The sequence below is a fragment of the Pipistrellus hanaki genome, assembly GCF_964339955.1.
Source record: "Pipistrellus hanaki genome assembly, chromosome: 10".
NCBI classification, from domain to species: domain Eukaryota; kingdom Metazoa; phylum Chordata; class Mammalia; order Chiroptera; family Vespertilionidae; genus Pipistrellus; species Pipistrellus hanaki.
The window spans coordinates 15,645,543-15,659,651 of NC_140512.1; the positions used below are offsets into that span (position 1 = coordinate 15,645,543).

General features: G+C 42.5%; 2 protein-coding genes across 4 annotated transcripts in view; one reads left to right on the plus strand and one right to left on the minus strand.

The window, feature by feature from the left end:
* COG5 (component of oligomeric golgi complex 5) overlaps positions 1–8,118 on the plus strand; it is a 134,258-nt gene extending 126,140 nt beyond the window's left edge. For both annotated transcript variants that reach the window (XM_084897770.1, XM_084897771.1), the window contains exons 20-22: positions 268–394; positions 845–924; positions 7,180–8,118. In XM_084897770.1, the coding sequence (XP_084753896.1) occupies positions 268–394; positions 845–924; positions 7,180–7,294 (322 nt within the window). In that variant the 3' untranslated portion in view covers positions 7,295–8,118. The remainder of the gene's footprint in view (positions 1–267; positions 395–844; positions 925–7,179) is intronic.
* A 288-nt stretch (positions 8,119–8,406) lies between these two features.
* HBP1 (HMG-box transcription factor 1) overlaps positions 8,407–14,109 on the minus strand; it is a 29,292-nt gene continuing 23,589 nt past the window's right edge. For both annotated transcript variants that reach the window (XM_084897774.1, XM_084897773.1), the window contains exons 10-11: positions 10,457–10,598; positions 8,407–9,514 (exon numbers count right to left, since the gene is read on the minus strand). In XM_084897774.1, the coding sequence (XP_084753900.1) occupies positions 9,497–9,514; positions 10,457–10,598 (160 nt within the window). In that variant the 3' untranslated portion in view covers positions 8,407–9,496. The remainder of the gene's footprint in view (positions 9,515–10,456; positions 10,599–14,109) is intronic.

Here is a 14,109-nt window from a genome sequence, read left to right on the forward strand (position 1 = left end):
GCTTGGAAGTGCCTGAGAGAGGACAAGCTGAAAGACAGGTTAGCTTGCCAGAGTGTGTGATGCACATGTGTATCCATGTGGAATGTGATGTTAAAAAATGGTTAAGAATTGACCAGTTTAGAAAGAATGCTATTATTCCTTCTTCTATTACACTGTTATACTCCTATGCTGTTCTATCCTGTATTAATATGCTATCATGACTTTTCCACTAAGTCACCTCTTTCAGTGTTGAACGCATGAAATAACATCCATGTTTTCCTCTTGCAGACCCCTGCTCTTCCAGACAAGTGAACACGTGGCCAGTAGTCCTGCTCTGGGGGACACCATTCCATTCAGCATCATTATTCAGTTTTTGTTCACAAGAGCACCCCCTGAGCTGAAATCTCCCTTCCAGGTAATGAAAGCCACAGTCCTGTGGCTTCCCTCTTTCTGAACACAGTGCCCTCTTCACTGAATGCATTTCTGGCCTCCTCTTTGTCCTCTTTAGTCATGGGTTTCTGTCTTAGCAGTGAATCACTAAGGAAGGGAAATTCCCATTGCTCTGCAGTGTAAGAAGTGCCTGATGAATCCAGAATTAGCCCTTTAAATAATAATGTCAAGTAATTAATGTTCATAAAGCTTTTTTGATAGAGACCCTATTTCTTTTGCTCATCTGCCTTCAATCGGCAAATCCAAAGGGCTCCTCGGGAGTTAGGACGGTGCCCACAGGCTGAGCCACCTTCCCTCAGGCGGGGGTCGGAGGTGATTTCACCTTGGGAGTTCTGGAGAGTGCTCTTTGAACCAGTACTTGTGCCATTCACCGAAGTATGGTGATGCTCTTCTCTAACTGTGTTTCCACCTTCAGAGGGCAGAGTGGTCCCATGCACGCTTCTCCCAGTGGCTGGATGACCACCCGTCTGAAAAGGACAGACTCCTCCTCATCAGGTAAAGCCTTGTGTTCCGCGAGCACCTGTCTCTTCAAGAAGCCCAGGGAGAGCAGGAGACGCAGGGGAAGAGGGAGGAAGAGTGCCTGGGTGGATGTGTGCATGTGGCGGCACCTCCTCGCGTCAGTCACCTCACTGCACGGGCACGCGCTGGAGCACCCGACAGTCTGGACCGTCGGGCACGGCATTTTTGCTTTCCGGTTCCTTCACTTCCACATCTTCACATCCCTTTGTGCTGCCCCATGCCTGATGCAGCCCTGAGAACTATGCACTTCTCGTTTTGAAAACCAACTTCAGCTGTGAAAAGGCTCCTCGTTGTCTTGGCTCCTCATTTTCTGCTTCATTTTCATGGGTTGCAGTTACTGATTTAGTGGAGCACATATATGAATAAACTTTTGAAAATACTCAAACATGATGAAGTTCTTAGTAGAAAACAAAGATAACCCAGCAGCTATTTAGATGCCACGTGCCCTCCAGTAGTGCCCACAAATGAGTCTGTGTGTGTACTCATGTGCACAGACACACCCCTTCCACTCAGCCACGCCCAGGGCGGGAGGTTTTAATTGTCACATATAACTTAGTAAGCATCTCTCTTCCATCAGCATTCTCCTCTGAAATTGTTTTCACCATGATCTCCAAAGAACTCTTGGCCCCCAACCTAGGCTTTTCTGTTCTCACACTGTGCAGCTTTGGCTGGAGTTGACCAGTGCTTCCTTCTTGAAACTCCTCCTCGACTCCTGACAGAACACCTCCTTGGTGCTCACTCTGTGCCAGGCCCTGAGGACACAGAGCAAACAGACACAGCCCTGCCTTCTAGGAGCTTCCACGACATCACCTTTCTGGCCATTATTTTCCTCCATCTCATTGGCTGAGTTGGCTCTGCCCACTCCTTAAGTGCCTTTGTTTCCCACAGTTTGCTCTTGGCTCACTTTCCTTCACGTTCTCCTGTACTTCGGTTCCCACACAAGCTCATCCAGACGCACCATGGCTCTGGTGCTCTCTTCTGTCCAGTGGCTCCCAGGTCTGCAATTTGCCTCGACTGCCTGGGGCCTTAGGCCAGCAAACTTGCTGTCATATGTCACCACTCAAAGTGACCCAGAAATCTCACCCAAAAGTGAATGTATATGCTCTTCCTCTCAACTTGCTCAATGTCCTAAGACACCATGTCTTAGATAAAGCGGCACCATCACCTACCAAGCAAGCTAGAACCTTATAGTCATCATTCAGCTCCTCCTCACTGTCACCCTCCAAATCCATCAGCTGTACCTCTTCAGAGCTCTTGAAACCATTTTCAGTTCCCCCAGGGAGTCCTGATGACATTGATGGGGACCACAGCCCCGAGCAAGGCTTTCTTGAGCCTAAGTGCAGGCTATAGTTAGAGCTCTCAGAAATGTGGTGTTCAGGCCACAGCCTTGACTACCTGAGAATCTCTGAAGCTGGGACCTGGCCTAGGATTTCTTATACAGTAGCTGCCCAGGCAGCTCTGCAGCACCGGGGAAAAGACAGGTGTCAGGTGAAAGACTGCACCCGGAGGGAGGCTGTGAGAGGGCCTTGAGGAGCATCAGCCCAGCCTCAGGGAGAGGCCCTGAGCCACTCGCTCTCCATGCGCCTCTGAGAATAAAGAGCAGATTCGCTCGGGCCCTGCTCTTCATCCTTGCTTATCTGTTACTCTTCTCAGCTGTAAGCATCTGACCGGGAAGTGAGAAAGGAGCCTCCAAGCTCAAGAGATGGTGAAAATGCCTTCAGAAAAGGTTTTTGGGCCTGGGCTAACCCAGGGATTTGCAATGTATTTGTGGGTTTTTAAAAAATATTTTATTGAATTTTTACAGAGAGAAAGGGAGAGTGATAGAGAGTTAGAAACATTGATGAGAGAGAAACATCGATAGCTGCCTCCTGCACACTCCCTACTGGGGATGTGCCTGCAACCAAGGTACATGCCCTGGGCCGGAATCGAACCTGGGACCCTTCATTCCGCAGGTGGATGCTCTATCCACTGAGCCAAACCGGTTAGGGCAATTTGTGGAATTTTGTACTGAGTCCCAAAGACTCACTCTGCTGCCACCCCCTTGGTACTAGAAGAGTATTTAGAATTTAGTTCATTGAACACAGTTCATTTTTATTTTCTTAACAAGTTGAAATTAGTTCACAATAGTTGTCCTGCTGTGGACACATCACAAATCCTTTTTCTTCTTTTAAAAAATGTCTCCCGGGTGATTGCATCAGCAATGCTGTTGCTAAGCCTATATTTAGCAACTGAAAATCATGCTAAGAAATAATGTCATGCTTTTTAAATAAGGTCTCTCCATCTCCCCACACGTCTGATAGCAGAATCTCCATGCTCCGAGCAGCGGCTCCTGCTGCCGCCCAGCGGTTGGCCAGGCAGGGAGCTCTGTCCTTGAGCATGTTCCCTCCCGTCTGCTGCTGCGAACTGACTTGGTCCCTGCACCCAGCACCGCTGATGTGTTCTTTCCCCTGTAGATAAACCCAGGGTGAGCCTTGCTCTTTAAATGTCAGTAAATTTATTTTAGCTTCTGGGACAAACCTTGTTATATACTCCCTGTTCCTCCCGGCACAGTATGCGAGGTTGTCATAAACTAGGACAAATTGAGGGTCGTGGGACTGCTGCTGCTGAATGAATAGCAAATGATGAACGCTCTTCTGCCTTCCTGTCTGTTTCCTTCTGACACCAGATGTTTCTTTAGAGCTTGAGTGGACACTGGCCAAGTTAATTTTAAAATTAGACTAACTACTGACTCCTGGGCCAAGCGGTACCTACTCGGCTCCCACCAGTCAGGTCCTCCAGACGTGCGTGCCCTCGGGTATCGGTATAAAAGGCTGCGCCCCCCCCTCCACTCCCTCCAGGGAAGACTGTGGATCTGTAACTGTTGAATGTGTTCTGAGTAAAGATGAAGGCTGAGTTTTTGATGAAAAGATTTCTAAATCTTTGCAGAAGTGTGAGTACTGGCCTCAAGCCCGTTTAGTCTTGATGTTTGTAATGGAGCAGCAACTCTTTTTATTGTGACCCTCTTGTCCTTTGTATTTCCTTGGCCTAAGTAGAAGATGTAAAAAATGTTTACAGACTTTATTTGCCTATTGGTACTTCTTATACATACAGTTATCATACCCTTCTCAGTGCAGGTGCGTCCCTGGACCCCTGCCCTGCTGCCCTGGTCCAGGCCCAACAGATAGGAACCATTTCCTCAAATCCCTGCAGATGGAGGGTAAAGATTGGTCTCTCCTCCTGATATCCCTGTGGCACGAGATACCTGCCAGTTCTGGAAACTGGGTGCCTGAGGTGAGACCAGAGGGAGGAGAGAGCCAGGGAAAGTGAGACCTACCTGCCTGTGAAGCTCGTGGTGGATCTTGAAGTCATTGATGTATTTCAGTACGAAGTCCACTGACACTTAGTGCCTGACAGAATCCATCTTGGGTTCCATAAAAGTCTCCACAGAGCAGTGTTACCATGTGACAGACTATTCCTCTACTAGTTGTTTGCGCAATTCCTGTACTAATTTTTTTTTTTCAATTAGGGTGCTAATAGTCCTTTTTGGTTCCAAACCAGCGTTGTGACTGGTTCTAACTTTCAAGAAAGCTGATGTTTTGCTCAAACAAATGAAGTAATTTAATAATTGCTTGAAAATCTCACTCTGATTTTATGTGGGAGGGCGGTTTTAATCTGCTTTTCTTTTCATAGTTCTGAGGGTGTTTTTGACAAATAACAAAAAAAACTAACCAAGCTCATTTCTGAACTTTTTTCTACATATTGTGTAGTTCATAGGCCTTATCCTTTTGAAATCAAATGAAACTGCTAAATAGATTTTTGTATTGTATTAAAACATATAATCCATTCACTTCAGAACATCTATATTTCTGAGAATTGGTGTATACAGGGTGTCCCCCCAAAATGTGTGCACACTTTGAATAATTATAAAGGCAAATACATTTCATTTTCAAACTGTAATAGAATCTACCACTATCAACTATTGAAGTGTGTATACACTTGTTTGGATACCCAGTATACACACACACCCACACCCACATTATTGTCTCAGACAGTTGGGGCCCTTGGGGATTTTTCACTGTGCATAAATCTCCAGGGACTAAATTTTGAGAGGGCCATAGCAACCTGAAGAGTTACTAAAAGTAACTTTCCCCCCCCCCCCATAAAGAAATAGCTTCATTAAAGCCCAGTTCTGACATGAGCTAGGCATCTCACAAAAGATTATTCTCTTGGAGTATTCCATTCCATTGTACACACCTTTGCTTCTTTCAGGGACACTCAATCATGTTTCTCCTTTACTTTCTTCTGCACTTTTGCTTTCCTTTTCATTAATGTTGTGTCTGCCTATATTTCTTTTATTTTAAATCTTTATTATTGAAAGTACTACATATTATCCCTCCCCCCCATTGACCCCTTCTAGCCTGCTCCCTGCCCCAAGCCTTCACCATCCTACTGTTAATGTGCATATATGCACACTAGTTCTTTGGTTGATTTCTTCCCATCCACCCTCCCCTGCCTTCCCTCTGATATTCCACAGTCTGTTCCTAAGTCTCTGGATCTATTTTGTTCATTAGATTACACATATGAGTGAGAACATGTGATACTTATCTTTCTCTGGCTTATTTTGCTTAGCATAATGCTCTCCAGATGCATCCATGCTGTTGCAAATGATTAGAGTTCCTTTTTACTGCTGTGTAGTATTCCATTGCATAAATGTACCACTGCTTTTTTATCCATTCATCTGCTGATGGACACTAGGGCTATTTCCAAATCTTAGCTATTGTAAGTTGTGCTGCTATGAACATATGGCTACATATCTTCTGATTGGCGTTTCTGATTTCTTAGGCTATATTTCTATAAGTGAGATCACTGGATCAAATGGAAGTTCCATATTTAATTTTTTGAGAAAACTCAATCTTTTTTTCCATAATAACTGCACCAGTTTGCATTCCCACCAGCAGTTACTAGGGCTCCCTTTTCTCCACCTCCTAGCCAATGCTTATCATTTGTTGATTTGTTATGGTAGCCATTTCTGACAGGTATGAGGTGATACCTCATTGTTATTCTTAGGGGGAAAAAGGCCAAAATATCCAGAATACAGGTAGCAACAGAAATCAGGAGGGAGGTCAGGGCCAGAAATAAGAGATTGGAGATTCAATTACGTATGTAGTGGCTGAGACTGTGAAAGTAGATAGTGGAGTGGGAGGGGCACTGCAGAATGAGTGGGAAGCCGGCAGACTCCGGGTAAGTACATTCCCCACAGTTAAGTGAAAATAATCACCAAACCTGACCAGGTATCAATATTTTCAGTGTTTGGGAGCAAAACAACCAGTTGAGAAATACTAGATGGGAGTTGAGACCGAGTATGTGAGCTAATGGTATTAACTTACATCTTCGTAGAAATTTCGTAATCTCAGAGCTGTGAAACTTTTTAACAATGATAAAAATTTGTTTTACCTGGGACTTAAGTAGACCAATAATAAAAAATTTAAAAAAATCCGTTAACCATTGTTTTAGCTCCACTTAAACATGATCTGACACTTAGAACATCTGGTTCAGGGTTTGAAAACTTTTTCCATAAGGCCACTTACTAAATATTTTAGGCTTTGCAGACCATATGGCCTCTGCCTACCCAGTGTAGTGTCAAAGCTACCACAGACAATACGTAAGTGAACATGCATAGAGCGGGATTTGGCCTGTGGGTGGTTGGCTAACCCCGATATAATTCATGAGAATATTATAATCATAAATAACTGGCTGGTACCACATACCCTTGAGTGAATTCAAAAGTTTGAGCCCAAGAGCAATTTTCCTTGCAGGTTCATCAAATAATAATACAGTGCACACCCGAGCGCCCCCTCCTGAACATGCCTTCCTATGGTGTGAGCTCTCAGTAGGTCCAAGCTGCATATGGCTTTTCAGAAGACTAATAAAAGAAATAGAGTACAGGGAAATGGAAAACCGCCTCAGAGGTCAGAGCCCAATTGTATAATTAGACCACTACATACAATGCGGACTGAAAAAAGATATCGTTTTTGCACTTTAACCATAGTTAACACTACCAATGAATATTTGATCGTCACTCAGCTTATGGAACTGGGCAGAGCAATTCCGGAAATGGGCTTCTTTTGTATATTGATACTCTTTTTTTTTTTGGCTTAAACTTCTAATTTTATTTTTTTGTTTTGTATATTGATACTCTTTAACCTGTTTTATATGTATAATTTTTGACATTGTTTTCATTTTGGTTTTCAGGGGAGCCCTGGAGGCTTATGTTCAGTCAGTAAGAAGTAGAGAAGGCAAAGAATTTGCGCCAGTGTATCCCATAATGGTTCAACTGCTTCAGAAAGCTATGTCTGCTCTTCAGTAATAATGTGAAGTATTTCTTAATCTCCATTTGTTGCTAACCCAAAGACAGCTAGTATTCACTGTTTTAAGAATGTAACCAACTTTTCTGTATTCTCTATTGGTCTTTTTCTGTTGATCTCTTCAGCCCTTCTAATTAAGGAGCATAAAATGTAAAAAATCACCATCACCTTCAAACGCTAGGGGCCTGATTTTCCAGAAAGACATCCAACTCTTTTCTCTCCTTTCAGACTTTTCTACAAGGCTAGCTAAAATTCCTTTCCCATCACATAACTGAGCACCCACTGCTTTTTAGGGTTATGGCCAGGTAATATACAGTAAGTACCGTTTCCCCCAACCTACTTTCTTCCTCACTAGGTATGTAGCCAGTGGTTTCCACATCTGCATATTAGAATCAGTGAGAGAAGCTTTTTAAAAGCTTAATATTAGCCGAAACCAGTTTGGCTCAGTGGTAGGGCGTCGGTCTGCAGACTGAAAGGTCCCAGGTTCGATTCCGGTCAAGGGCATGTACCTTGGTTGCGGGCACATCCCCGGTAGGGGGTTTGCAAGAGGCAGCTGGTCGATGTTTCTCTCTCATCGACATTTCTAGCTCTCTATCTCTCTCCCTTCCTCTCTGTAAAATATCAATAAAAAAATATATTTAAAAAAAAAGCTTAATATTGATTTGTACCCCATATTAACACATTTGGGGTAGGAGTCGGGCATGAGTGTTTTTAAAGAACATTTCCAAGTGTTTCCAATATGCAATAAAGTTTGGGAACCACTGGCACATCCTAAAAGCAAAGATGTAGAGCTAAATGTTTAAATACTGTATGTCATACTGTATCTGTAATAAATCTAGAGCAAGCTGTCTTTACACTGTCATTTTATTAAAAGCAGACTTTTATGGCGGTTAAACTTTGTAACAGAGATGCCAAGTTATAAATAAAAGCAATTTTTATTTTACAAAGGTTTTGATATTAGATAATCTAGGTCATTATTTTTCTATTGCCCTTGTCCTGTTAACATTTTTAACTTAATGCTTAAAACCCCATCACTTATCTTTCATCCCAGAGCTTTATATTCTGGCATCTAACGTATAATGTTCAGTCAAAATCAATCAGCAGACGTCAGAGATTAACAATTTTTTCTCATTTTATTTGAAATAATATACAAGAATATAGTGTGCAAAATTTAGGGGCAACATCATGAAGTGTAATGAACTGAAATCAATTTTACAGCTGTGATTCCTAACCAGAAACACCACTTGGTAAGTAACATGAAAAGCCATGATTGTAGCTCAGAGCAAAAGCAGCTGTATTGCCAATGTATTTGCTCTAATTTCAGACAGTTGGAGGAAAGTAAAGTGCAAGTGTTGCACTGCAGTTAAGTGCAAAGTCTGCCCCCACCATAAAGATATGATGACAAAATAACATATTTAAGATATGTAGCTGAGGAGATATAGAACACAAAGTTTAAAAATACAATGGTATCAACTGTTAATAGCACCATTACAGTGACTATATCTCAATGCTATTAACGTCACCTTGGCCTGGGCTAGGTCTCCACTGGGAATAATGGATGGGTGCTGCCACCTGGTGCATACACTCGGCATGCTCAGGCAAGTGCAGCAGGTGGCCCCTTCTGCTGGGAGGCTGACACCAGCCGCCTGCCTGCCTGCCTGCCTGCCAGCCACATGTTCTGCTAGCCTCTTGGCACTGGCCAGACTAGGAGCTCCTGTGTTTGGCACAGATGCTGAGCCATGTGGTGGTTGCTCAGAAAGGCCAACTCCCAGCTTCTGTTTCATTCCATAATGTGTACAATACAGATTAATAAGCAGTAAGGAGCCAATGTATTAACAGCAGTTACATATTTTTAAATTCCCCTTTTGTACAATTTAAAATAAAACATGTATACACTTCTCCTCTTTCTACTGTACTTTAGCACCACAGGATTTAAATTTTCAAGCCTATATTACCTGATAGACATGTGAAATTTGGAAGAAAAATAAGGCAATTTGGTTTACAATGTTGATAGTTTTAGCTTACTTAATGCTCTAATGGAGAAAGCAAATCCTCACTCTTATTATTAAATCATTTCAAGACCAATGCTATCAGTATCTTATGGTCACACGAATTCCGGACAAATGGTGAGACCACGTCCTCTTAAGTCTTCCCATCAACAGTCTATGTTTATGCAAATGCAGATTTAATATAAGCATCCTGGTTTAATGTTGCTGTGAGCCCTGTGGAGATAAAATGAAAATTCAGTGAATGTTTACAAATCAGTAATTTTACAAATGAAAGCTACGATGAATAATATTTATAAGTAAGTTCACTAATATCTGATTGCTCAAGCATCAGAAAATTTATGAAAATGAAGAGAAAAATTAACTAGGATGTGCAGAAAAAGGGAGAACTTCAAAAATCCAGTTCAGCTACCCTTTAATATTGGAATCTGATCACTACTTCCTTAAGATAAATTCTTGAAAACTTTAAACAGATGTGAAATGCAAGCTACTGTAAAGAAACAGACATAAACATAGCCCTCCTGAGGTCTTCCCTTCGGTTCTATCATGTTACATTTTCTTGTAATTAATCTAAAAACACTTAAGCGATGCCAGTCTAGTAATGGAAAAGTTCTAAGAATCAGTTCTATTAAGGTAGCATTATTATAATGCAAACTTTTTACCACTCTTTCTAGGGTTTATTATTTCTTCTTTCCTGGGGTTTTTAATCTAGAAATTATATACAAATGTCAGAAGTCCCATGAAGGCTGGGTAATGTACCCTACACCTCCAACACCTCTAAAACTCCCAATTAAGAAAAATAAAAGGCTGTTGAGACATACCAACTCCAACTTAGAAAAAAAATCCTACTAATGACATTGAGTTAATTAACCCCCAACAAGCAAATACTACGTCCCAAAATTACTTTTATACCTCAACATTTTTGGACAAGCATTTTTCTTAAGCATGTCTGACATTTCTACCTTCCATGCTCAAAGAGTAAATGGCACTGAATGATGAAAAGGCAGTCTGCCTGATATGATGGTATAAAAATATTACTAGTTTTTGAAGTACAAAAAGGCTGAGAAACAGCACCAACACCTTTTAGAGGTTATAACTGCTCCAATATGTCAGAACAATTCTGGGGGAAGAGTTAAGCAACTACTTGTTGAAACATACTGAATTGGTTCTTTTCCTTTTCCAACAGTCAGGATTTAAACGTTTTTGTTCTTCAGCCAAAGCCTTTGCTTCTAATGTATACATCCTTCTCTCTTCATTCTTCATTTTCTTCCACCTGTCACCAAGGATCACACTTATGGCTCTGTAAAAATAAATATTTACACCATCCTGAAGATAAGATTTTTTCACAAAATTCAAGTGCTGCTACTTCAGGAAGAAATATAAAGAAAAAAAGACAAAAATCACCCAACACAGAGGAGTGAAAAGGTCAAAACTATAGTAGTCATTTCCAGTAAAATCTCAAGTCATATGGTCCATTCATCATAATCTTGGCAGTTAAAGTCTCCTGGAATAGTGCCAACATTCCCAATTGTCAAAGGACATATAAAATGGCTTAAAAAAAAAAATGGATGCTCTACCAAACTCAGATTTAAAGAAAAAAGTTAAATATTTCATAGAAATGGTTTAAATTACTCTTGGATCTTTCCTGGAACTCTGGTTTTTAAAAGATGTTTAGGATATCAAGGCAGACAGTACTCAGTATCAGCAGCATAAATTATTCATCTTGTATTAAAAGCTATTCTTACTTTGTGTCTATAACCTGTCAAATGATAATGATTAAAACAAGTCTTTTTTTTTTTTTAATATATTTTATAGATTTTTCACAGAGAGGAAGAGAGAGGGATAGAGAGTTAGAAATGTCGATGAGAGAGAATCATCGATCAGCTGCCTCTTGCACACCCCCTACTGGGGATGTGCCCGCAACCAAGGTACATGCCCTTGCCCGGAATCGAACCTGGGACCTTTCAGTCCACAGGCCGACGCTCTATTCACTGAGCCAAACCGGTCCCGGCTAAAACAAGTCTTTTTCATTCATGCAACCACAGTGAAAATGTGGCAGTAGCTATGTACACATTACTGTTTACCTTCTTAAACAAGACCAAATAGGCAGTCACTTGAGAAAACTGGATAAATTCCAAGGAGAAAGAAGTCAAACTGGTAAGACATTATGATAGAAATTTAAAGCTAAAATCTGTATTTGTTAATCTTCTCCCAATAATCCTACTAAAATAGTCTCATTCAGGAGTAGACATAAACCATTTTCCTTCTATGAAGAGCTTTGAACTATTAATTTCATGACACTTAGAGAAAACAAAAAGTCCTGGAATGACTGCATGAAGTATATACAGATGATTTTACATTAATTGACAGGGAAGCTAGAGATCCACATCTGAGCTTTAAAGAAACAGTAACTATAGAAACGCAACTAAAAAAAAGTAAATGTGTAAAAAAAACTTTAATCCAAACACACTGCTGCATCCCCCTTTATTAAAATAAAAGCCAGTTTTTGTAGTCTCTAGGTTAAAGGTACCATATAATGGTTGATACATTTAACAATTATACCAATAAATATTCAAATATGTGTTCATTCTTAGATCAGAAATGTATTTTAACTTTTAAAATCATGAAAACAGGTTGGTGGTTATTAGATTCAGGGACAAAATAGGTAAAGATGGTCCAAGGGTACCAACTTCCATAAAGTCCTGGGATGCAATGTGCAACAGAGTGACTTATTGTACTGTATTGCTTATTTTAAAGTTGCTGAGAGTGGGTCTTAAAATCCTCATTACAAGAAAAAAATTTAGTGTGGTGATGGATGTTAACGAGATGTATTGTGGTGATCATTTTGCAATATGTACAAATATTAGAGGCCTGGTGCATGAAATCGTGTGTGTGTGTGTGGGGGGAGGGAGGGACCATAGGAGATTGGCTCTGAGAGTGCACTGACCACCAGGGGGCAGTTCCTGCATCGAGCACCTGCCACATAGTGATCAGTGCACATCATAGCAATTGGTTGTAAGTCGCTTAGGCGTGTGTGTGTGTGTGTATTAGAGGTCCAGTGCACAAATTTGTGCAAAGGTGGGGTCCAGGTGAGTATGGGCTGGGCCTGTTGGGAGAAGATGGCATGAGATTGGCCTGCCCCATTTGGGGCTGATCACGGCTGGGCCAGCTGGGGGAAGGGGCCGCAGGTGATTGGCCAGTGGGCTCTGCCCCCAATTGGGGTTGGGGAGGGGGGTCAATTGGAGGCATGGCCAGATATGGGAAAGGGCTGTGGGGAGTGGGTCAGCTGGCCCCACCCCAAATAGGAGTGAAGGGTGTCATTTGGGAGCTAGAGGGCCCATAGGCTGTTGACCACCTGGCCCTGCCTGATGAGGTTGGGGGACTGATCTGCAGGAGGTTGGCTGCCCAGTCCCACCCCAGCTGGGAGGGAGGGGCTGTGGGCCTATCGTGGTGGGGGTGGGCAGATCAGGGGCAGGGTTAGTGGGGGTGAAGGGATGGTGTGCTTAGAAAGTGACCCGCTCTTGATTGGGTGAGAGATTCTAATCAGAGGAAGGCTGGAAGCTGGGAGGGGTTGCAAGGTTGGCCAGCCAGGCCCAACCCCTGATCGGGCTGGTTTGCTGGCCACAGTGGACATCATAGCGATCAGTCATTATGGTCCTTATGGCCATTGGTCTCTGGCTTTATATATACAGATTGAATCATTTATACACCTCAAACTAATATGCTATTAGAGGCCTGGTGCACGAATTTGTGCACAGGTGGGGTCCAGCTGGCCCACATGGATGGAGGCCCATTGGGCCAGGCTGGGGGGGGGGGGGGGGTAGAGCGCTGCAGGTGGTTGGCTGGCAAGTCCTCCCTCTAATTGGGGTGTTGGGAGCTCATGTGGGTGATCGGGCTAGTTGGCTGCCACAGTGCGCGTCATAGCCACAGCTTGCTCATATACTGTTCCAGTTGCTGGGTTTATTTATATATATAGTTATCAATTACATCTCAAATCCCATATAATAAAAGGCTAATATGCAAATAGACTGAAAGGCAGAATAACAGGTCGCTATGATGCACACTGACCACCAGGGGGCAGACGCTCAATGCAGGAGCTGCCCCCTGGTGGTCAGTGCACTCCCACAGGAGGAGCACCACTCAGCTAGAAGCAGGGCTCATGGCTGGGGAGCACAGCAGCAGGAACCTCTCCCACCTCTGCAACGGGGCTAAGGACCCCTCAGCAGACATCCCCGGAGGGGTCCTGCGCTGCAAGAGGGTACAGGTAGGTCTGAGAGAGACCCCCACCTCCCCGAGTGCACAGATGTCATGCACCAGGCCTCTAGTTTATGAAACATTCAACTCTGATTAATTTTATGGGGATAACCATTTGACTTCTCATGATATCATGGGTAAAGGAAATGACAGTTTTTGTTTGTCAGGAAACCAGGAAGATGGAAGAAGATATTTTCACCCACGCAGAACTTGGATGGTTTGAGAGGGAGTGAGCTGGAGAGGATTCTAAGAGATGAGGTAAGTGTATAGCAAACGGAACAGGAAGGACAAGAGTTAATTTTTATTCCAGAGCTCTACTGAGGATACTTTTAGGTTTAGTTTTGACAAATCATTGCCAATTCCTAAACATTCCATACTATGACACAACTGTTAAATAATAAGATCTGTTGCAAGAAAGTGCCAGTCTTTTCTACAAAGTTTTTCAATAAAGATGGAATTGTCAGTGAATGATATTTACTACTACTTTAGAAAGCAGGTCCTCCCCATTCAGTGTCCAATACCTAGGCATTATTTATAAAATTTATAATGCCTAGCTA